This window comes from Neodiprion fabricii, chromosome 4 (genome assembly GCF_021155785.1).
Source record: "Neodiprion fabricii isolate iyNeoFabr1 chromosome 4, iyNeoFabr1.1, whole genome shotgun sequence".
Taxonomy (NCBI): Eukaryota; Metazoa; Arthropoda; class Insecta; order Hymenoptera; family Diprionidae; genus Neodiprion; species Neodiprion fabricii.
This window is the reverse complement of record NC_060242.1, coordinates 7,070,339-7,096,696: the sequence shown is the minus strand read 5'-3', so window position 1 is coordinate 7,096,696 and position 26,358 is coordinate 7,070,339. Positions and strand designations below refer to the sequence as shown.

At 38.2% G+C, this 26,358-nt stretch overlaps 1 protein-coding gene across 1 annotated transcript in view; it reads left to right on the top strand.

Moving 5' to 3' along the window:
• Positions 1-4,824: 4,824 nt before the first annotated feature.
• The window catches only part of LOC124179772 (disintegrin and metalloproteinase domain-containing protein 10-like), a 200,365-nt gene continuing 178,831 nt past the window's right edge, over positions 4,825-26,358 (top strand). Inside the window, exons 1-2 of the mRNA XM_046564499.1 lie at positions 4,825-4,836; positions 5,322-5,355. Of these exons, the coding sequence (XP_046420455.1) occupies positions 4,825-4,836; positions 5,322-5,355 (46 nt within the window). The remainder of the gene's footprint in view (positions 4,837-5,321; positions 5,356-26,358) is intronic.

Sequence of the window (26,358 nt, the reverse complement as noted above, 5' to 3'; positions counted from 1 at the left end):
TCGAAACATTTTTTCAATTATAACGATCTCATTAACGAAACATGACAAAATCGCATCGCAAATAGTTTGAACAATTTTCAAGTAAATTAATATCGTTTTTGAAAGTGATTGGAAATTGTAATCGTTACATGTAAAAGTGACAAATTATTCAGTTTCTTGATCGACACTTTGAATTAATTCAGGCGGCTCGAGTAACCGATGGAAAAGAGTTTTCAGAAAAATTCCGTGAGCCTTTTAAGAGCTGGAAAAATGGTGTGAAAAACGGGAATCGGATATTCAAGCTAGGCTGAGCTGAGAGATGTTGGTTTAGTCAAATTAGCTCGTCCAGCATTTAAATCGCTTTCGATTACGTTCTTTCAGTCTTTGCATCAGGAAGAATGATTTGGTTTTAACAGAGGCAACGAATGTTGGTGATTATTCAAATAAAACCTTATCGCTAGATCGATTATTATTACGAAGAAAATATCAACATTCACAGATTGCGATCGCTTTGCATATCTACAGGCATAAATACGGTTAATAATACTTGCGAATTCATACATCGCTGACGATTCATATCGTTCGTCTACGTCGGTTCAAATCACGCTAATTCCCTTGAGTTCTTGATTGATGGTCTTTGAATTACTCTATTTCCTGGAAGCCTGGCTGCCGTACAATAAACCGCAATGGTGTTGCAACCAGAGATTTTTACTCGCAGTCCAAGGGGTGAAAAGGAAAGTAAAGGGAAGAAAAAAGTACACGAGTGTATATACATTTTTGTAACGAAGGGAACATTATCGAATTATTGATCAGTCAAGGAGGTTCGGTTGATAACGAAAGTAGTTTTTTTTTGAAATCACTATCGTTCGGAGATAAACTGAAATTGTAGAAAAAATTATAATTCATATCTATGCTTCGTTTAAAATCGTTTTAACAATTGTTGGAAATTCATTTTTTTTTTACAAAATCAATGCAACAGACTTTCCATTTTATTCAACATTCGTTTCGGTTCTGTCTTAATTTGCCGATGATAAAATCAACATCGATGCAACGTTGTAAAATTTAATATTTCACCGAATTCGTAAAGAATATTCTTCCGAACAAAATTAGCCGTCGATACGAGATTGAAATCCAAGAAATCTGCCAGCCTTTTAAAGATGTCAGAGCAATATTATTGAGAAAAAATTTAATCACTCGATCTCCTCGAAAAATTGATAAAAATTATCAATTTTTTTTCAGCTGTCCCGCCGATACGAATCAAAACGATTGAATATCTGAAAATGCGCATCGCAATTGGCAAAGAAAAAATAAATAACAAAAAAGAATTCGTCGGATCGATCAGAACTTTGACCAAGATATAATCGATTTAACACTGATCCAACCAGATTGTTCATCGTACTCCGAATCTGTCTGCGCACATCCGCTTGATCGGAGATCGATCGATCCGATCTACGCGGATAAATTTTAATTCGCTTCAACATGCTGACAAATCCGTAATAACAGAGGCAGTGTCCGTTGATCGATAAATAATGTTGTGCTTGTACGCTCGTGTAGACGGAAGATATTCCGCGAGTTACGTGCGGCGTTGATGCTATCCGCCTTATTCCACCTCTCGGTTTCACCGTTCAAGCCAGTTATTCCTGGTAAATGTTCAAGGAAAGACGATAATGCGATACGATACCTCGATTAGTAAACAAAGTCACGTAACGCGGTAACGCTGTGTTAAGCATATCGAATGAGTCGAATATACGGGCCGCGGCTCGTTCTTGACTCATGGAATTCCCTTCTTTCCAAAGTTTTTCTTACCTTTTTAACCCCAGGGGTTGATGGGGCGAAAGCTGGACTACGAAAGCCCGAAATCACGTTTAGACGGACGGAGCGAAAGTCGCGAAGCGAACGGTTAAACACTCTTCAAATTTTTGACGTGTACGGTGGATTTCAATGATTTCAGAGGAACTCGGAGGATCCTTAAGGTCCTTACTGAATTTTGGACCTTGTTTCATTTGCACAGACTTCGTGCTGCGTTGCTGGATTTATTTACTTCGGGATTTGAAGAATTTTAAGGGACTTTAGTTCCGAATTTGAAAAGCTCCGAAAGTTGAAATATACTTAAATAGCGTAGTTTACTCAACGACTGGGTGTAAAAAATAAGAAAAACCGAAAATCGGAACGACCAGAATTCCGAACGTAAAAATATGGAAAATCCAAAACAAAGATAAATCAAAGTGGCGAAATTTCACCGATCCAGAAATTCACAGAACTGAAAATCTTCGGTCATTTGAAATTTCGATGTTTCAGATTTTTGAATTTTTGAATTTTCTCACCTTCGGAACTTTGACTTGTCGCAGTTACGCCCTTTTACGAAACGATAGTTTTTTATAAATGAAACTTTGAACGCTAATTATTAACGTGCCAAGGCTTTCGTTTACCAACTTTATGCATCAGAGCTTTCTGTAGAGTGTTCAATTCTCTACAAAAATGTGGGCTTTCTATTATTGTATACCCCAAATATTCGTCGATGACTTGTAAAATTTCAAAGAGCAAAAAAAGTTTCTTCCATATTATATCCGTGAGATAATTCGATCACGAAGCGGAAAAATGTTTAATAAATTCACAAACATTGTATGTTATCAAGATCAAATAATTTGTGACTAACCTAGTAATGGGTTTATTTATCTGTTTTAGAATTATCTCAAGCATATTGCTAATTTTCATTGACCAAAGTCTAATTTAGCCTGTACAATCTGTTAAGATTGTATACAAATTCTAAAACATTGGTTTCACTTAGTCTACATAATTTTAACCTACTTTTCACAGAGCAAACAATGTTTCAGAATTGGTTATGACACTTCAAAAACGTTTGGCATTGATTTGTGTCTGTCCAAATTTTCATAGTGCTGCGTATATCTAACCAAAATACAAATAAATAATTGACTAACAACGAGACTAATCTCAAAATGACTGAAACAAAAAATACAATATCTTTGGAAATCTGAAACAGTAGTGACACCTTGTTACGATTTTGGTAAATCAAAATTACTTTCATAAAAAAGAAGTATCGAAAAATAATTTAAGGATTTTAGATTTGCCACAATAAGCTCACAAATTTTCATCCAATTCAAAAATACCGTAGTTCAAAACTAACCGATTTGGCACGGAATGCCCTATGCATACACAAATATAATAAACATACAATCACTATTCATAAATGAAATATTAGATGTACACAACCTAAGTACGATGTATACGTGTCTACAATCACATCGTATATTTTTTATAAACGCAAATTGGAAACCGTGAGCAATTTGACTTTGGTAATTTGTGGAATTCAGATGAACATTAATCTCAATTCAGGTGGGAATTGGGTTTGGCGTAGGTTCGGGTCATTAGTGTATAGAACACAATTAAAACTTTTCTAGTACACAGGCGCTGCCAGCTTGACTGGCAATCCTGCCATTCTGCGTAGAACGCGGAATGATTGTTTGAACTATAACTATAATGGACTACAAATATGGCCAGTCTTTCATCGCCTCTCGTGCTGGTATTTTTGATTTGAGGAAGAATTTGCAGCTATACAATTTGATATTTGTCTCAGTGAAGTATTTTCTTCTCTTCTTCTTCTCCTCTTTACATAATTTTACCTCCATCTCTTTCTCTCTCTCTCTCTCTCTCCGGTTCGTAATCTATTTTCCACGCGTCCTGACTTCACCCAACGTGTATTATACTAACCATTTTTTTTTTATTTATTCAACGTTTGTGCATCGCGCGTTTATTGTTCATGCGCGCTGGTTTACTGCAAGTCTAAAGCACGTCCTTCTGCCTTTGAACAATTGGTATGCAAATTCGGTTGAATAACGAGCCGCGAAAAACTTACGACATCTTGGGAACCAGCTCGTATCAAATTATTTCACGGACTCGATAGCGTGATGTTCTTCTTCTTATTTTTCAAATAATTTCGTCCTTGCGTACAAGTCATCCTAGATTTTTATCCCGAGAGGAAAACGGTCGAACCAAGCAAGCTGAGTCACCGATTGCGCATGCGCAAAGTAGTCCAATTCTATTGGTCAGCTAGACCGTACCGTGAAAATATTTTCGTCCACTCGACAGGTGATCCAACTTGATCGAAACGTGTCATCAATCGGTCAATACAATAGAAGCTTTCAACAACTTCCCGAAGCGTTACATCGATTATCTGCGATCCGTATAACATGAATGAATTTGTATCAGTCACATAACCTCTTCTAGTATCCGTTTGACAGCTGGAGGTTTGGGTTGGCCAGCCTGCTTGAAAATCCCCCAAAACTTGCGCATGCGCAGTTTAAGATATCAAATCTGCGCCGAGTTTCGTATACAAATATGCTTTTTTTGCATTTCGTGAAAAGTTTGCTTTTACTATCTTTTAACAGTGCAGATGAATTGTGGAAATATTAAGAAAAAAATAGAGAGAGAAAGAGAGAGCTGAGTGAAAGTACGATCCTCCACTAGCTACCCATTTTTGCACATTAGCGGGCACAGGTTCGTACTTAGTGTGTGTAAAATGGATAGAGCGAAGAGCTTAGAGAGAAGGTGAGGATTGATCCCGGAGCGGGGAAGTTGAGCGGAAGAAAGTGGCTTGGCGGGAGCCTAGATTTTAAATAATAAATAAGTTCCGTGCGAAAGCGGCCATTTGACGTCGTCGTATTCAATCCGCACGGGTCGGAGAAAACTACGTTATATGCCCGGTTGTTGTTTTTTTTTTTTTTTTTGTTGTCGTTCTCGTCGTTTTGTTTTCTCCACTCCGAATCCGTCCATCCATCCGAGCACGAAAGCTCGTTACACGTAGCTAGAGTAACGAGTAAATGTAATATGCACGTTTATGTGCGGCGCTTGTATACGAGTGGAGAAATTCAAGGGTCTGCGGACACGCACGAAGGTCGGAATTACAGGGACGGAAAAAGGAGGGAGGGGGGGGGGGGGGGGGGGGGTTGAAGTGCCAAGGTGCAAAAGGCAGTTGAAGCCGGTTGAATTAGTGGAAAGTACACACCGCGAAGCTTCAATTATTCCACGTCTGATCGAGCTGCGGATCACCGTGCAAAGTCTTGACTCTTCCTTGGCCGATATGCAGGCTGAAAGCTCGCGTGGCTCGCCTTGTAAGCACGTCGTGACACGAGCTTTTATTTAGTGCACCGAGCATAGCTCAGGTCGTGTTTTACACTGGTGATAAAAAAAAAAAAAAAAAAACTGCACGGAAGTTGTGAGTTCACTTTTTACGTTGGTATTTAAAGACGCGGGGAATACGTGAAGTTGGAAATGCTCAAGTTTTATGATCCTTGCACATGGCGACACTTCACTGGTGACTGGAGTTTATCTCTTCACCAACGAAACGTGCATCAAACGGTACAAACTTTCATTTTTTACCTGAAACTCTGGACTTGTGACGCCACGTGAAATTATTTCAAGACAATTGAAATTCACTGGACATCGTGTGAAATCATTTGCAATATACTTTAAGCATAATTGAAGTTTGTCATTTCGAGTTCACTTGAAATCTTGTCGAGCTAATCGGCGCTTTGAAATAACTTGGATTTTGTTCAAAATTTTCGTGTTCGTGAATAAGTCAACGGAAGCCAACCGCACGCTTCGTTAAACGTGCTAAAGAGTATTCGTTAGTGAAACGATTTTTCGTATGGAAGCTACCGTAAGGAAATTGCTGAGGAATTGTTCTTCCGATCCTGATCGCAATTGAATTTCGTTTTCGTATTATCGTTTGTTACTCCACGACGTTGAAAGCGACGGTGAAACTAATAAGGCGATTTCTTTCGGATTTCGTTTTCGCACTCCTCGAGTTATTTCAAGTATTTTGTTCATTCTGCAATCTTATGCGACGGAACGCCAACGGGGTCGCAATAACAACGCACACCTTTTCCATATTGTGGATGGAATTGGGATTGAAAAAGAAGACGGTGTATATACGAAAGAAATAGTGCTTTCTTCTCGTTAAAAAAAAATTATAGGCATCCCCGGGGTTTTACTTTACTAAAGTTTTCCATCTGATTGTTAAAGAAACAAGGTTTCGAATATCTGCTTTATTATTATTATAATTTTTTTTTTTCGTGCTCAAATTCTTTCTCCTTTCATCCACGCTAACCTTATTTTTTTTTTTTTTTTTCACCGGTTTGAATTCAGCGACGTACATTGCAGTATTAAATCGGAACTGATACCGAACGACTGTAACGTCAGGTGATACGAATTTGTATCTTCGGTTCGTAAATCGTTTATGAGGATTAAGCAAATTATGAAAATCATACTCGTGGACGTTATTAAAATTTATTCCTACGTAATATTAATGAAAAATTATCGGTATTGTAATTTGGAACTTTCGAATCAGCGATCGGTTTAATCACAACGACTGTATACTCACTTCAATTCAAGATTGCGTTCGGCGAGACACGAAAGTCAAAGCTACAAGTGGCTAATCATTCTTCTCAGCTTACATTTACGTGCAAATTCTGTTCGCTAGAATGTACAAGTAAGACGTGAGATAATTATGACGAAGCAATTTTTATACCCTTGTCAAAAATTTCAAGTCTTATCGATATTTGAATATCACGCCTCTTGAGCAACGCTCAAGTCACAGGTAAAAAATTCTTACGATTTTTAATGAGATCTTCGTAACTCGCAAATGTAAATAACAATTTGACAAATACTCAACGTACGACTATTTCCTACTGAAATTAATAAAAGGTACAGAATTTCAACGAATCATTCCAAGCTGCATGCCGGATGAATGGATCGATATACGTATCGTTTATCGTTATATTTTATACATCTTAATAGTCGTTCTCATATTTTTACGCCAAACCCTCGTACGCGTTATTCTTTGTAATCTTCCTTCAGGAAATTGAGCTATTTTATTTTTTCTTTGCAATGGTTTGCTTATTTTATAACCTTGGGTTAAATTGTTTAATAATCTTAAACAGGCTTACACGCAAACGTGCGCTGGAGAGGATTTTGACGGAAAACGGATGATTTTTTTTTTTTTTTTCTCTTGGTGTCTGTGAATAAATGTTTTCAATGGAATAAATGAAATGATCGAAAATATTTCGAATAAAAAGCGCTAATGAGAAGACCCGAAATATTTCTTTTACACTCATGTAATTTCATCGTCGGTCTAAATTCCTTGAAATTGGGAACAGCCAATTAGAGAGTTCGATTTGTTCATCAAATCACAAAACGTACTCCAAAAAGAACATTCTTGCTTGACCAGAATCAGTCAATTCAAAAAGATCCTTCTAGCTTATCGGTTATAAAAGATCTATTTCTGCAGCAGTTAATCATCTCTACGAGACACTTTATATTCTTACTTAAAATCGTTTTACAATAGAAGTTCCAAATCTTGACATCTTATTTAAAAATTTCTTGATAATGAATAAAATAATTTCATATTGACAATTGCAAAGTTTGTCTTTTTGTAAAATAATACGTTTCAAAATAACTACATTTGACTTTTATTTCGAAGCATAAATTCTGAATTAACTTTTCTTGCGTTGTTCAAATCCATTCATTTCGACCAAACGTTTCGTCTTTGAGTTTAATTCAAAATTCGAATCAAATTAATTAACAAGCCCTTAATATCGTCCATTGCTTCGACGACATTATATCAAATAAATTTTCTACTTAACATTTTCTTTGCAACCAAATTGTGTCGCGAGTCGGCGTTTTCGTACTCACTTACGCACATCTGATAGTCAGACCCAACCCGTCTCACAACAATGCGTTCCGAGTTTGACAAGAGCAAATGTTTAAGAACTCGTCAACTGCCGGTTGACCTCATCGCCAGGCGGTGGGACTGGAAAAACAATCATTACGCGTCCCTGTTACAGCGATCATTAATGGGGATGTTTGGCGCTTGGTAATGAAAGGAAAAACGGTTACAGAAGCTCCGCGACAAGCCGAGGGAAACGGGATACGGTTTATACGCAGCTTAAAAAGGGTGGCGAGGGTGCCGCTGCCCTAAACATACATGGGGCATTCCACGCCAATTCGACCTGGGTTTTACCCGATTTTCCCTTCTTACTTTTTTCAAGCTTTTTCTGGAAAAAAAAAAACGTTAAGAAAATTAGAAGTGGAGGTCATTTTACTATGGATGGCTGCTGAAACATGTTTATATATCACATGGGATTTTTTAAAAAAATTTTCAGATTTTTCCGGAACCATTTTACTATTTGCACTTTTTTTTATTGGCAAAATAAAGAAGAAAAAAATATCTTGCGATAAATCTGAAAAAAATTTCAAATATCCAATGTGACATATAAAAATGTTTCAGCAACTATCCGTAGTAAAATGACTTTCGCTTCTAATTTTTTTAACGTTTTTTTTCTCGTAAAAAGCTCGAAATCAGTAAGAAGGGAAAATCGGCCCACTCCGGGTCCAAGCTTGAAAATTTTGATATCTGACACGGGATTTATCAGAATTGTGTCAAATTTTTAATTTTGGTCGGTCGATAAATTGTTTCTGAAAATTGTAGAAAATTCAAATTGACTCGAAACAAAGCATACAAAAAACCAGAGTACCTTCCACAGTGAGAAAAATGATAGAAAAAATCGCGCGCCAAATGTAAGAGGTCAAGGGTCGAATTGGCGTGGAATGTCCCATATACATGACCGAAAGGTGCCGGTTCTTCGGTACCAGAGTGTAGCCCGGCACCTACCACCTTCCACAAACCCGCGCATAGCACACCTACAACCTTCCAAAAGGATATAATTCCCGCATTCGCGGGGTGCAATGGTGGACAGAAATTTAATTAGCAATGAATCGGGCGAATGTGTGTTTATTTTTAATTAAATTTTACCCCCAAGGTAACACGCGACTGCCTTATCTTCGCATTTTTCCACTCTTAAGCGTGTGCGATAATGGTCCCGTTGCGTCGGGCACTCTTCGCGTAAATCATGAATATCCTACGCGATGCGAGAGACGGGTTGAAACCCCTCGTGTAAATATTTTACAATATCATACCGCGGTGATTATCGTACATGCAATGCTGTAATTGAGTTTCCATGCAATATCCGGAGCATACATAAATGCGTCATTGGTCCTTGCAAATTTCGGATCACTATGGAAATTAATCAGCGTGCTGCACGGACACCTCGTGGGACTTTGGTTATCCAGGCGTGTAGAGATCGCTCTACGCTTTGAATAATTAATGCAGAAATAATAGGTTCGCTAACCATGAATTTCTAGTGCTAGAAGTTTTCGACAATCGTACATCGTACCGCGGGAAAATTCACCTCGGTCACGTTTCATCGTAGTCACCGAAGGCTTCCAAGCTTTTTAGAGTTGTTTGCACATGATTCGTCACCCAATCAAGATCTGTGCTTGATTTTTAGTTGAGGAATAATTTTTCGGAATTGACCGTTTACTTTTATCGTACAATATTGTTGGTGTATGTTAACTGTATCGATGTAGGTAGTGATGAAAAGATGAACGTAGGTGCAAAGGTTTTGATTCGAAGAAAGTTGATATTCAAAACACAACTTATCATATGCTCCTTGCAAAGTGTCTCCTGAAAACTGTAAACCAAACAAAAGCATCGGCACAAAATCTTACAACGCAAGCTTTCGCCGAGTGTCTAATTCAATACGGATGAGCTTGGGAATCGATGCCTGGATTTGAAGTGCGTTAGACCACATTGTCTCTCTGTTTCTATAGTTCGAACAAAACTATTGGTCAAATGATTTAAAGCTCGTAAAACAGACTCTTTTACATCCAAAGATCATTCTAATGTAAGGCTATTCACGATTCTTTACACGTTATTAATATATGCTGTGAAAGGAAAGTAAACGAGAACCAACGATCGACGTCGAGCATGGTGCAAATTACGAACAGATTGCCGTTCTGGTTCCCACTTGGCTTTAGGGGCTTCTGATGTCGACCACGCGAAGCATCGAAATAGTAATTGCAATATATCCTAGATCTCGCAGGTTTCCTGGTTTCAAGCATGCGTAATGACGAGCTGGCGTGCGGTTACACGGTGGTTGAGTGCCTAGCGGTGGCTTGTTTGTTGAGGCTTCCCAGTCCCCAACATGGTTTGAATGTCACCTGGCGACTATGCTAATTGACGAAATACGTGCGAAAAGGACTCGCAGAATCCTTATGGAAATAGCCTTGCGGTAGAATTTGCTGGATTTAGTGCATGATGCGCTACACATCCTCCCGTTGAAAAATTCTCACGGACACAAGTTCCAAAAGTCGGTAGTTTCCAATATTTTTTCATATATATGGGATTACGCGATTTTTACCAATTACAAAACTTCAGGAGGGACTTGAAATTAAATATGTCACACCAAAATCGCACGGCTGATTCGCAGAGACTCCGCACACGCGTAACAAAAATGGGACAAGTCGATTATTGCAAGAGTCGGAGTGTCTCGTTAGTAAACCAGCGAGTCCATGGATGGGATCGATGCATTGATGGAATCAGTCGCAGCTTCCTGCCCGTCTTTGATAATCGACCGTGTAGTTTTTTGAGTGATTCGTTCGATTTCAAGTCCCTTTAGAGCTTTATAGTTCGTGAAAATCACGAAATCCATAGGTGTCAAAAAATCACGGAAACTACTGATATTTGGGATTTGTGTTCTATAACATACTGAAAATCCAGGAAATTCTACCGGAAGCCAATTTCCATAAAGATTCCGTGGGGTCCTTCGGATCAATTTTTGTCCTCGCCATGATCTGACTCAAGCTCCATATCCGTTTCTACTTTCATATCCAACATGAAAGGCAATCATGCCCACATAAGGGCTCCTTTTTTCGCAATTGAAAAAATGGAATCAGGATCAAGGAGTCGAGTATCATATTCGGATTTGATCTGTTCATTGTTATCGCAAATGCAAATGATATAAGCGTTCAATCAACAGTCTGTCTTTCCAAATTTTTAGTTAACTACATGTAAAATCAATGCGCGTATCATGAATTTTGTACTAAGTATAACTTCAAACAAGTTATCAGGAAAAGAAAAACTGTTTAAGGTTGCTGGATCACAATTTTTGTAAGTACAACTTTTCTCGGTGGTGAATCGGTCCGTCGGTTTTAGCGACTCTGAGCATTTCTGCAGTAAATCGAGCAGAAAAATCGGCGTGTCGGAAAACTGGTTGATGGCTTATCCGAAATTGCTCGTTTTCGCCTTCGAAAGACCGAGTGATCATTACTGAACCTCGGATTGAGGTAACTCGGTAAATCTAGTGCCATCGAGTAGTTTTCCCGGAGTGATTGTGACACTCAACGACATACCTCGTTCCAACTTTGACAATTAAAACGGTTCGTTTAATGCTGTGATGAAAGCGTCAAGCGTTCACTGCAATCAAAACCGTTTGCTGCAGTTTATCTTTACACTTGTACTACGCATTTGAAAGTTACAACGATGTAGTGTCAGGAACTGTGATAAAGTAATTCGCATTGATATTTTCACCCTGCAGTTTTTGAAGCTCCTGTGTTTTCCGAGAATGCGTTAAGGAACGAATCGGAATCAAAAGTTGCGAAATGAGAAAAAACAGTTCAAAAAATCTCCAGCCGTCTTTTTGCCGCCAATGATGGTCAAAATTAATGAATCGACATCTTTACTGGGTGATAGAAATGAACACGAGTTAATTTGAGTATGACAAGCTGAGATGTAAATAATCGGCGAAAAAAGTCTCGCAATTATAACATCCAAAATGATTAAGCTCTGGTGTTGTTTTTAGCCAATTCTAGTATTTTTAGACTCATTTTGTTCACGATGGGTAATAACTTCAGAGGTTGTCTGAATTTTATTTTTATTAGAAATAGTCTTCTATTAGATTAGATTTGTATAAGTCGAGTTCATCGGATGCTCTTCAACAATAACGTTGTATAATCAAATATTTCTCAAATTTTCTTTACATAATTTTTTCGAATCTGTTCAGCGAGCAAAGAGAGTTGAGAAAAAAATTAGAATAGGATCAAAAACAAAAGAGTTAAATAATGGACGTATTAGTTAATAAACCTTTCCTCCAATAATTGAAATTATATCTGTCGTATTTCCTTCATTTCTCCACTCAAATTAATTTCTATGACCTACTAAAAGGTTTTTCGAACGACTGTTTCTTTCTCCAAGCTTCGTTTCACAAGTTTAAATCGATTGGTATTCAAGGAAGTCTGAATTGATGGAGAGGAAGTAGCGACATACGCCGCTGGTTGCGATAGTTGGCACACCAGTGACATCGGCATTGGTATTATCATCAGGAGCAGAAGCAGGTAGGTATCGTGTTAATGAAAACGGCACGGGAGATGTTTCCTAATTGCAAATAAGATGGAAGTTCTGGTGGGCGTGAGCCGGGGTGGGGGGGAGGGGGGGGGGGAGGGGGTCAGAATAGGGGAACCCGTAGCGCCGTAGCTTAATATCGCGTGTAACTTGGCAAATAAACGCCCCCGCTTTGGCTAGGTTATGACACATTGTGTGCCCAAGCTAAACGTGGATGTGGCCTCGGCGCCACGACGTTATAGTTCTCCTGCCGAGCCTCGTGCGGGTCGTGCCTTCTCGTAACTTCAAACTTTCGCCCACCGTATGAATTTCCCGTAGGTATAATGCGTGCACGTACAAGGTGTACGTACGTACATGTGCACGAATTTCCCCGTTAACTACAATATGAAACTCCCTGGCGCCGGTGTCCGACCCTCGCGGTTTATACGCAATACTTCGGAACGCTTCCCGACACTGGGAACCACATGCCGAGCACCCGATCCTCGTTCTACGTCTGTACTTGGTGGTAGGTGAACGGCTTGGTCATCAGAGTTTCTGGATGATATTCTTGGATGATTCGGTTCGAGAAAAGTCAACGATAGAAACTTCTAAACCGCATGGAGGTTTCGTTGTTGAATGATGATCCTGACAAACTTCAAGAGCACTTTATGATCTCGCAGACACGTCGAATACAGTTGGAGTAACGTTGTCGAAGGGAACTTTTAATCAGCATTCAAGTTTCGTCGCTTAATGATGATTTTTACTGTATTCGAAAGCACTTCATATACGCAAAGGAGCTTCGAATAAAGTTTGAGAAAAGTTGATGGGAAGAGCTCACATATTACATTTAAGTTTCGTCGTTGAGCAATCATTCTGACAATCTTCAAGAGCACTTCATGTTCTAAAAGAAGCGTTGAATACAGTTGGTGAAAAGTTGACGAAGAGAACTTCTAATCAACACTCAAGTTTCGTCGCTGAGCAATGATTTTTACCGTATTCTCGTAGAAGCTTCGAAAAATTCTGCGATATTCTTCTTGTCTTTGCCCGAGTCATCGGCAAGATGGAGTTGCGGGAACTTTGTCAGTACTCCAAGTAAATTCTAAAACCACTCGAAGCGGTGAAATTTTGAGTGTTGGCGAATAAGTTCAAGTCCAATCTCTCGACCAGAACCGGTACTCCAATAGTTTCATCGTAAATGTCATAAGTTCTCCACCCGATACTTCATCTTCGAATGTACAACTACACGTAATCAAGACGTATATGATATACGATCGTACTGTTGTAAATATCGCATAACGAGGCAGTAATTTAGCAAGTCGGATGGTTCCTCCCCCTAATTGAAAGTGAGCACTCTCACCCTCGGCCCAACCTAAACTCACCTTGCACGTGTAAGCGGGCGTATCTACGTGTCCCTGATCGTTTTCAATGAACCTTTGCCTCGAGCTGAAGTGCAAATTACACTTGTGCGTATTGGTGTTAGGGATATTGGGAATTGATTCTCCCGCGGCAGGGTTGATCAGGTTCAATAATTAACACTTCATACCTCCCGCAATATGCTCGGGGGCTTTGGGTCTGATTTAAGTGTCTGAGAAAACCCCGTATACGCGAATCCATGCGTACGGATAGCTGGATCAATGTTGAAAAGAAGATAAAGAGGGTGATCAGGGAGGCAGATAAACGTGGAAAAGTCTTCATACTTGTTCATGGTCCGTCAAATATTATGTCAGAATAACCGTACCTCGGTAGCGCGATCCTCGATCTTCAGCGGTGTTGAACAAGAAACCCAGGTGCGATTTAGGACCCAATATGTACGTTGTACGACGATGATGTCCAATCGACGTGGAGCCAATTGAATTTCAATTATCGGTACCGTTTCCAAACCCACCGAAATGGATACGTGTGCTTTTACGAGTCGTCAGCATTCGACGATCGACGTTGTAACGAGTTGCGTTGTTTCGTCTGATCGAATTTTTTCCACGGAGAAACTGCAGGGGGAGATAAGGTATCTAAAGTGTAATCGCAATTAGCGAGAGTGATATGCATTATGCCGTTGATCGAAAACAGATGAACCATCGGCGACGTTACAGTAGCTATGTATCATGTATATCATACCACCATGGTGGTAAGTGTATCCGAAACGTCGATCCGAATGGACGAGGGCGCAGGGTATGGATGTTTGCAAAGTCACCCTCACCCCTCTCGCTTGGGCTTCGTATTATTATCGATAAGTATATCCATCGCCTGTATAATGCGTATGCGCGCGGGACGGTAACTCTTGGGTAATATATAATATATAATAGGCAATGATGCCGCGGCAATGTATCAAAACGTCGACGGATTCTATCGACAACCTGTCGTACAACCATTATACTTTCCATACCGCGTTATAAATATATTACGAAAATTCACCCGTATTGTCGGAACACGTCGCCGTCTAAGAGAGGTTGTCTTTACAAAGAAGCGTCAAAAGTACCTACACGGATCCCCTTTCGTCCTGAGCTTGCATTCTGACAGCTCAGGCTTGTGAAAGCTTCGAATGAAAGTCAAAGTGTCGTTGGACTTGTCGAAAGATTAGAGGCCGTGAACACGAATCTGTTTAATGCATCTACAATTCAATGTACACCAAATCCGTAATGGCGCATAAATATTGCAAAAACTTGTAGATTATTCTTACGTTAATATAAACTTGAGTCTGATGGAACAAAAAAACAAAAAAACAAAAATGGCGTGCGATCGTTTTAAAGTGTCAGTGACGAGTGGATCGGTAATTTCATGCAGCAAAATGTGGACTTGAAGACTTTCAAGGAATTGCCGTCTGGTCCGTGAGGAAATTTCTGCGTTTCAAATAGCTGATCCAAAATAATTGACAGATTTTTGTCATTATATTTTCGGTCCTTTTATCTCTAGTAAAAATTTTCTACCACGCGGAGACGAACAACATTTATCATCAAAGCTAGGAATAAAATTAGAAAACCCTCTTCGGCCAACCGGGTTGTACAAAATTGGCTTAAACGCGATAGCGCGGAATTCCGAGAAAAAATATGATCACCCCCAACGGACGATTTCCTCCAGTAGTTCGGAGATAAACAGAGGCGTTAACATAGCTGGGAACCAATAGGCGAGGACATAAATTCGGTGCACAAGGTGCCGGGCGAAGGGATCGTTACAGGTTTTACGCCCCAAGTCGGACATTTATTTGACTAAAATGACGATCTATTGTCACCCCGAGATATTCGCCCCGAGAATGCCGGCTGAGCGAATTCGCATAAGACCCGTAACGATCCCATCGGTTACGAGAATTCTGTCCGCGAGTTGTATGAGTTACGAGTTTAAACCGGAGAAGTAACCGCGTGGCGTATTCTCCAAGACAAGAGAAAAGGAACGACGTCTTGTCTCTCTCCTTCTTTCCTTCTCGCTACACTGAGAGAAATTTTTAGTACCGTTTACCCCTCAGTCCTCGACTATTTTCATTTTTTACCATGATCGAAAAATATAGTTCTAGGTAGAGAGTGAAAATTAGTTTTCTAGTATCCGTTACTATTCTTTCTCATTACGATCGCTGTTGCTATATTTTCTTGCAACTGTTGCGAAAATAAACCTCACAAACTGATTTTGCGTTGCAAATACCAAAAAAGAATCGACAATGGAGCAAAATGGTTACGAGTACCTCGTTTTCTCTAATCCCAACAATATTCGAACAGTTTTTTCAACGGTATCTGTTTTACTAAATTTTTCTAGTTACTGTAGCAAATGTAATTTTTCTCAGCGTACATTATTCTCAAATTTTCACCTCCCAGACGTTGAAGAATGAAAACCGGCGACAACGGACATCGGAAAACGTAAAACCAAACATAACTTCGGAGGAAACATCGAGAACAAAGAATGAATTTTGCAACAGAAATAGCGTGATAATATTTCCCCCTCTTCTCTCGTCATACCTCACCATATGAATTATCTATGCTATTTTATGCCAATGCAGTGAACACAATTCCTGCACGTACGCTAAATGGTTTGCAAATTTTATTCACACACACACGCGTTTATTTAACAATCAGCTACGCACAGTCATATATTTCCTTCCCCCTTGGAGGGATAAAATCCTCAAGTTATCCTCGCACATACATATATATATATATATATATGTATATATATACCATATACGTTTAGACCGAAGTTTACCGGTACGTATAACTTTCCGGAGATTGGTCCAACAATTTCGTGAATAAAGCAAATAATAACTCGAGAATACTTCGTTATCAACTCGCTTTGCCTGCTTATATATATATATATATGTATACGTATTCCGTATATTATTATACATATATAATACGCGCTAACTCATCAAACTTTACGTGCACCTGACGTTCGTGTCACACATTTCCTTATTTCTTATCGCTTTATTTTTCCCTCAACTTTGATATAAACTTTTCCCTTTTCTTCTCAGAGACGAAAGTCCGCCCGAGCGCGTGTCAAGTGTCTTTCCAAAAGATTGAGATCTCTTCTACACCTTTTTTCTTACTTTCCTCCTCTTTTCCAGCTTGAAATGACGTCGGCCGCGTGTTGCCGCGTAATATACCTTTGATCCTTTCAACTGAAATCGGTCTGTAATTGCGATCAAAACTTTGACAGTCTTGATTTAAATCACGCACTTTTATACACGAAATGTAATCCCGCTTTAAGGGAATATTTTCTCCTCCTTTTCTGGCTTATTTCGAATGAATATTTTCCGCAAGTGTTTTCACGTTCACACAATAATATCACAAAGTTTCCAAAATTATTCCATTACTTCTGCCTCGAATCAAATCTGCAATTTTGTTGCAATAATAATTGATAAGTTTCACAGTTTGGAGCTCAGAAATTTTCTCCCAATTATTATACCCACTTATTCCATTATCTTCTACTTTCAGTAAACGTACTCTTCGGATTATTCAAATTTCATTTGACCTAATTCTTCTAAGAATATCCTCGCATTGAATAAGTAACTCAATCGCTATGAAGAGAGAAACTTTCGACGAATATGTCTACAGAAAATGCGAAAAATCATTTCCAATAGTGATAGGACTGGTTTGAAAACAAATAAATAAATACTATTTCAAACATCTATAATCAAGATTTTTAAAAGCCAAAAACATCTGATTTTCACCCATTGTTCAGACTCTCATCGTTCGATCGGTTCAATTTCAATAAATAATCCAACAACCAACACCGCGCCACGATAAAATTGTCTCTCGTATTAAAATTCTGCAATGTACAAATGAAATTTTCTCGTTGGTAAGGTGAGGTTTTCTTTTTTCTGTTTCATTTTTTTTTTTTTGTCTCAACAGCTCGGTGGGAGAATAACGAATACGTAATGCAAAATATACGTACATAAATTTTTCTCCTTTTTATAATACCCACATCCATACATAATTCGTTCGTTTAAGAGTCGGCGAAGTAAAGGGAGCAACGGCGCTGGATTTTCCCATCGGAACGAAGCGGCTCTTTTTCTCACCGCGACTGAGGAGGAGGAGGAGGAGGAAGGAAGGAAGATGGTGATTCTATTTGTGCCCCTAATTGGTATTCTTATTTCACGCGGCTCGCGTAGCCCATACGACTCTTTCATGCATATATTCCGCCCCGAGAATAAATCCTCCCCTCCCTCCCCTCGTCTCGCGTTAACCCCGTCTTCCGCCTCATCTTTATCCCTCCACCCTCTTCCTCCTCCCCCCCCCCCCCCCCCGCCCCCGACGCCTCTCCGCCCTCGTCCTTGCGCTAAAACCTCTTTTCGTTCCGTCTCATTCTGCCAGAAGCACTCGCATTAACAGCTATTCCTAACGGTTGCGCTCATCTGCATTCCTCGCTCGATTGTTTTCCTCCTCCCTTGCCATCCTTTTCCCTTCACCCCTTCCCCCCCCCCCCCCCTCTCGGGCCGCCGTTCATCCCTCAGAGTCCCACGGGCATTCTCACACCCCCGAATACACAGAACACACACTCGCGTAAGCTCGCGAGACTTCCTTGCGTTATTATTTTACGCGGGACAATTTAAATTTGAACCATTAAATAACCCGCGACGAATTTACACCCTGACACGTTTGAAATGAAGGGGTCGTTTTGAAGAACCACTTTTGGACAGGTTTAATCCGACGATTTTTCAACGGCGGATACGTCGAGCCTTGTCTCTTATCGAATATTTTCTAAACGACGCGCCGCGGAATATTTTCAGATTTCAATGTAACTGGAGAACACGATTCTCGATAAAAAAAAAAAAAAAAATAAAACAAAATTAAACGATGTTTTTAATTTTTGTTGTTGCTGTTTTTTTTCTTGCCAATGCAATCCTTATGCAAATTTTGATTGCTATTGGTGGAGTAATTGGAAATTGTTCTGTAATTTGAAAAATTACCTACAGAATGTGAAATTTTTACAGTAATCCGGTGATGAATATTCACGATTTTTGCGCCCCGAAATACGGTTTGTATTTTTTTTTTTTTTTTTTAATAATCTTTCGAAGGATTTTAATGTAATTTTCAGGATTCTCGTGAAAGTAATGAAAAATTCATGTTACTTTTTTCGTAAAATTTGCAACGATAAACATATTAAAGATGAAATTCATTAGTGAATAAAATTGATTCACAAAATTTGTCAATCTTCCAAATCGTTCCGAATGTACAAATTTATCGAAATCTAGTAACGGACTGGACATAACAGTTATGAATAAATCACGTGTATGATTTAATGCACCGGATTATAAAAACGTAACAATAATCGAGCAAGTGTGTGCAATAATTAAAGTGATTGGTATTCGAATATCGAAATTATTGATGAATAAATACCCTGCAGTTTTAATTCCGGTCAGAGATTTAATTTTTTTCATAATCCTAAAATTTTAAACCAACTCCTACAAGTGAAGTCAAGAGCATTATGCATACGTTTCTCCGCATAAATATCTACTGGAAATTATAACCTGTGAATTGACGCTGAAACTACAGAATAAAATTGCTCTGTTTGAAAATGTGGTTAATCGGGAAATAAGCTGCGTTACTTTCGTTTCGCGACACGCCATAAGATCGATCACATCGCCTGGCGATTTACCGACTGAGCGAAAATGACGGACGCCTCGCGTTGCTTACGTCTGACCAATAACAGCTCGTACTACTTATCGTCTCTTCGCGCCTCACCGAGCGTCTAATTTTTCGTTTTTACATTTACTACAATTTACAGACATCGATTTCGACGGTGAAAAAATTATTTATCGTATTACGTTGTACGTGTAGATCGAAATCTTTAAAAATAAATTAAAAAAATAAAGTTATGTTATAGAATGTGAAAATTGGAAAGATTCCTTTTATTTTTTCCTATACAAATTTATGGCAATAGCCGAAAAATATATTATATTATTCATTCGTCCATTCAAACATTCACTCATATAATTCATAAATTATCGGTCAAAAAGAGTATAAGGTAAAATTATAACTGTAAATCGTCTTTTTTTTAGTTAAAAATTGGATAAATAAATCGTCTTTCTTGTTTTAATCTGTCCATGTAAATTATCTCTCTTTTACTTGCATCGTTAAACACTCTCTCACTTTAATTTTATATATTTCGATGAAGTTTTTCCATTTTAAATGTTTCAATGGTTTCGCTAATAATCACATATCTTTTGGTTACCAGTAGTGCAGATCGATCGATGTTATTAAAGGCGACACGTTCGCTGAAATTGCAAATTAATGTTATTTTCTTTTCGAAGATATCTCACGGGGTTTAATGTAGAACTTCTTACTGATTTACTGATTATTTAACCTATGTATTCGTTTAAATATTATTTGTGAGAAAAGTACTATATATAATTATTATCAATGTAAAAAAATCTTCAAAATTTATAAAAATGAAAATTTGCCATGTTTTGCTCTAAGGACAGAGAAAGAGAGTGTGAGAGAGAGAGAGAGAGAGAGAGAGAGAGAGAGAGAGAGAGAGAGAGACGAGGACAGGTGTAAATTCGAGAAAACGAACACCACGTGGTGTACAAGTATGATCAATTATAACTGAATATGTACTTGTTTTGGTTTGACGAGCCGATGGAATTGCGCAGCCTAGAATAAGAATGTACACAAAGTGTAGGTGTGTGAAAGTGTGAGAACGAACAACACCTTCTCAGGATTAGATCGTACGAGTTGAAATAATAAACAAGAGATCGAACGGACCGTCGAGAGGTCAGACACACCAGAATGAAGCAGTGCGTAAACGGACGCGAAAGTGATCGGTCGTAATTATACGCGATCCGCGAGAAACTAGAAGGAATAAAGTACGGTCGACTTGATATTAAGTTGAATAATTTATTAGTGTTGTTGGCCACGGCCCTTGTTAGTGATTTTTGTCGTGTTTTCCCCTGAAATGTGCTTAATAAAATGCCTAGTTATTGCCGGCAACCTTCACGGATATCACTTTTCAACTTTTCGTTGGCTTCAGTTGCCCCCTAGTTTTTTCCCGATGAATACAGGTTTTTATCACGTTACAAAATCATTTGTATTATAATACAAATTGTGATTGTAATTACGATGTAGAAATTTTTCTCCGGATCATCGGATCGGAATTAAAAAAAATTTAACGTGGAAAAAAAAATATATATTTTACAACCAGAATTGTGTAACAATTTGATGTTAGGTGATTATACAGAGAAAAAACATTAAAAACGTAGAACGTAAAAGTATTTCAACTTGCATCCAGATACGTGAAGTCGGCATTTTTATATATGTTTCATAGTACATTATGTAACAAGGGAATAATCGACTTTTATTCCCGAGTTACATAGAAAACTTTATTTCCGACTCAACTCTGGTAGCAATATATTTATCTGAAAATTGGAACTTTCGAATTGGGCTTATATTTCCCGCAAATGCGTTTTAGAAAAAAAAATGTGACACTTTCGTTCCGCTTTTGAGGTAAAAAAAATTAACTTTATCGTTGAGTCGGGAATAAATGTGTTTTCGAAATACATTTTTCATTCAATGAAATGTTCGTAGTTTGAGAAGCCCCCCCCCCCCCCCCCATTAGAGCGGAAAACGTCGTTGACGTTCAGTTTTTTCTTATTTTTAAAATAATTAGAATGCCTCAATTCCGATAATTGATGTAAAAACACAGTGAATAAGTAAATAATCCACCTTTCCGTACCTACGTGTCGATAACCGGGTGACGTTGGCGTAATAAAACATTCGTGGAAAATGCTTTTACGAAAATTGAGAGTGTATTGACATCGTGGTGCTGAGTTTCCGGCCTGGGAAAAGCGTCGCGCCTCACGCAACTTATTTGCCCTGCCTCTTTTTGGTGAGTATTTATTTGACCTTCGTCGCTTTGATGTTGTATTTGTAGTATGTGCGCACGTTTTGTAACGTCCTAAACAAGCCCGAAGCAGACCGGCTGAATGTATACCGAAAGCGAAAAAGCTCGCTGCAGGTTGCAGATATACTTTATACCTACCGGGTGGAAATTTACCCGGCATTGAAGTCACTTTATGTTACACGCTGATTAGAATTACGGGGATTTAAATCAATTACACGTGCAATGACGTTACTGACGCGAATAGGCAAAGCACGTTAATTTAATACGATGCTGCGAAATTGAAGGTAAATAAAATTTGCGCTCGAATTAAGAGTTCAGATTAAAAAAAAAAAAAAAAAAAGAAAACTCTTTCGAGCTGGCGCAGTGAGGATGAATAATCATAAATAGCTGGTTTCAGGTATCATTAATTTTATTGACAAATTCAAATATCACCCTGACGGACATTTTTCACAAAATTTTGAGGAACGAATGTGAACAGTTGCTGAAATTACTTAACATTTTTTTGGTGAAATCAAGTATACATGTAACGATTCCAATACGTTAAATAAAAATAAAAAATTGTTTTATTATATTCGAATAAAATTGTATTATGAGCAAAACGAGCAATCTTAGAATGAAATCGAAAGAATACGACAGATTTTCAATAATATTTAAGTGGTTTGAAATGAAACAATAATACCGAAACTTTTGTCGACGAATGAAGTATTTTTTTTTTTAAATAGAATCTTGACAGCTTACGAGTACAATATTTTTTTAAACACTCAATTTGTACGATTAACTCGTGTTAAAAGTGAAAAAAAAAAGTATCGACGTTTGGAGAAGCAACTCTTTCAACTCAATGCACTCCTAGGCTACATCCCAGCGTCTATAATAATTTACGGGTAAGGAAAGGCGGTGGATTCAAACAACCCTCGTACAGGAAGTGGATTAACATACGGGGGAAAGAAGCAGCGGAAGTCCAGCGGGACAGCCGGGTGAAACGGCGGAAGGAAAGAGAGATAGAGAGAGAGAGAGAGAGTGAGAGAGGGAAAGGCTGAAAGCGGAGCAAAGAAGCAGAGGCGAAGGAAGACTGGCTTGGCGGCTGGCAATTACTTTATCCGAGCCAGGCGTTTTAATGCATTTTATGGACCGGTTGAGTAACTTCACCTCGTATTAAAAGGGTCAGCAACTCGGTGGTGGAGAAAGAAAGGGGGGGGGGGGGGCTGCGCATTGTTCATCGGCGATTAAGTCCGTTTACTTGCTGCTATGCGGAGAGAACTCTCACTATTCACGTAACTTCCGTTTTCGTTTCTCTCTCTCTCTCTCTCTCTCTCTCTTTTTCTCTTTCTATTTTTCATCCACTTTTCCACCGGCTCGGCTACATAGCGAATTAACCGACTGACTGTAGGTTTCGGGCTCTTTAGTGCCTCGCGTCTTGTTATCTCACATCTATGAAATTTGGAGGCAACGGGTAAACTTGACAGAATATACGACGGCTGAGCTTTTTTAAATTCTTTATCGTTTCACGGGGGAGGAAGAAGTCGCGTTGATTTGAAATTATTTACTTTATTCGGTTGTTTTGTGAATAAAAAATTATTGCTTTCGGCGAAGCGATGCATAGAGGGAAAGAAATTATTTAACCAACAAAATTGATTTTTTGTTGGAGTCCATTCCAAATACGATTACTTGAATTCAACAATTACGACTTACTTAGTTTGTAAATATGATTTAGTAAAGGGAATTCCTTGATTCTACAAAAGCCTTTTTTGTCGCGATCAAGTCAAGTATCGATTTGAGTGAACTTTTTCATGTGTTTCCGAAATTGTTTCAAGTTTATGCATTGTTCCTCCGAGTCGCACGTTCGTTGACAGAAACAATTAAGCACTTGAAATAAAATGAGCGCGTGAATCTCGCCAACAAAAAATTTACATAGATCGAATGCTTTGTCGATCCAACCGGAGCTTGTTTGGCGTAATTCGTTTATGACGTAAAAAAAAAAATACCGCATGCTTTGAAACAAGTGTAATACCCGTCAAATTTGGAGCCAATAGAATTATATACAGAATAAAACCAAGGTTCAGTCAATGCAAAAGATTTTTGTAACGACAGAATTCATTATCTATTTCAATTATTGAACTCTTGACTCAACAAAACATGAATTGAAACAAGCTCAATTTGTTTTGGTATAGAAGATTTCGTACTTTTGCAACAAAACAAAACGAAATTTTTAGATATTTTAATCACACATTTTCTGGATGCAAGATTCATATCATCGCGAGAAACTCACGTCGTGTTATTTTGAATAAATTGATAGTCAACACGATCATTCAAAGGTTTGATGCAGTTCTGTATTAAATCGTGTCCGCCGCATTTGATTACAGAATTTGGTTGAAAAAATTGAATCAAAAAATTCTTTCCCTCGGTGTATAAAGGAACGCAACTCGTTGCGCAGAATTGTCTCGTTTTCGTCGTTATTCATGATTTCATTTCTTTCCTGATACACACGTTGAGAAAGTGAAAGGAGAAAATCTCTGTTGAAAAAAATAATATAGTTTCAAGAGTTTGACACGTTTTACGAAAGTTTGTTTTTCACGTAGCATATGTAGTAGTTCACACAAAAGCAATTTAACAAAGTTGGATCCAATTGATGCCTGTTTTTGCGAGAGGATGGCAACATCGGCGAAGCGAAAGGAGATGGGGGCCTGAAACGGTGCTCTCGGAGACTATATAGGAAACTTTTACGAGTTCATAAAGTTGAACTTTTTAGTACTTCCGCACGCAAAGTATGCGCCAAGCTATTGGGATTACAGCGTTGCTTTTCATCGCGATGGGCTGAGGCAAACAAAACAGTTAATAAACAGAATACGGGAAATGGAAAAGGGGAAAAATGAGGATTGTTACTTATAGACAGGCAGAAGCTCGTCGTTTAGCGAATATATTTTTATAGATATACGTACTCGGATGTACCTGATTAGGTCGAGAGAAAATTGTCAAATTAATCTTTTCTCAGTTCGATAACCAATTAATTAAGCGCCATTAAAGGTTGATGCTGAAATTGTTGGAAATGAATGTTATTCGCACACTCCCTGGTAACGAGAAAAATCTTTTCGCATAAAATTTATACTCGATCTCCCAATATTGACAACTTTATACAGAGATTGCAATAATTTATGATCTTTTTAACGCCAATATAAGCGTCAAAAATGAGTTTTCTAGAAATTTTTGCAGCGTCGGTTTTTTATCTAGTTGTTTAGTTGGAACTTGTGAATTGTTCGAAAATAATAACCCTTTCATATAATTTATGAGAAAGCTTTTTTTTTTATGAATGAACTATGCAGATACAAACATGAATACGTTAATTTTATGATCAGTGTGCTTGTGGTGTTAAAATTAAATTGATTATTATCGGTTGTCCTTTGTGTTTGGAAAATTATTTCTAAACCAAATTCGTCAATGTTCACTGAAGTTTCAATTTTTTCAATCACTGCCGCATAAGTTTTTGTTTTTGAATTGTTAGTAGAATTGTCTTGCTAATTTTTTTTTTTTTTTTTTTTAATCGATCGCGACGTGTTTATCGATCATTTGAAATCTGTGAATCTCTCCGCGTGTTGATTTCAGAATGAATCTCGGAGTCGTCATTCATTCGACACAACAAATCGCGGTTTTTCATTAGCATTTACGAATCGTGTAACCCGTTTCGCGTTTCCTTTGCGTCGTAGAATCTGAAATTTGGACGCGCCTCGTTAACTCCTTTCTGCAGTAATTATTCAACGTTGCGTGCGGAACTGCAGCAGCCTTTGAAAGGCGTGCATTGTCGGGAAATCCTACGTTCGAATAATTCGCCATAAATTTTTAGAAGCTGTACCGCGTGCTTGTAACGATAAAAAGGGTCGCGAAATATGCACGCTTATTCGTGGATACATACGACGTATATTCTAGCCTCATGAATGTAAGGGAATCCAAAAGACCAATCTCTTCGCTGCCAAGGCGAGCTCGAGTTTCTGGCCAACCGGAAAACCTGCATTTATGTATAAGGTATTCCGCGCTAACTTGACTCTGGACGTCCGACTGACTATATCTTCAATGAAAAAATTTCATTTCGGAAAGTTTACACGCAACCTAGTACGAGTGACCGGAATCGAACAACGAACATTGATATATGTACACTAGATTTTCCGATTACAGCAATGAAACTCAATTTTATTTTAGATCGAGAACGATGTTTTTTCGTTATGTTGAGAAAAGATAATAGCTAATAACTGAGAACAAACGTCTAACTTCAATAGTATTATGATGTGGAAGGTTACGGAGTCGGATTAAAAGAAAGTAAAAAAAAAAAAAAAATTGACGATAAAATGATCGATTTAGAATAATGTACCTGAAATTTAGAATCCTCAAACTTCATCGAAAAACATTCCACTATCAACGAGTAACTAGATAACCGCTATATTTACGATTAGCTATGTTTTGCACTGAAAAAAATTTCATCTGTTATAGTAACTAGAAAAATTGAGTAAAACAGGTATCGTTAAAAAAAGAACTGTTTAAATATTGTTGGGATTACGAAAAACCATTTTGCGCTATCGTCGATCCTTTTTTGCTAATTGCAACGCAAAATCAGTTTGTTCGGTTTATTCTACTTTTTTAGTTAAATAAGGCTTTAACGTCAATTTATCGTTGCACAAGCATCAAATTTTCGCAACAGTTGCAAGAAAGTATAGTAACAGTAATCGTAAGGAGAAAGAATAGCAACGGATACTAAAATTTCCGGTAACAGCCGTAACACTAATTTTCATTTTCTACCTAGAAGTATATTTTTCGGTTGTGGTAAAAAATGAAAACAGTTAAGG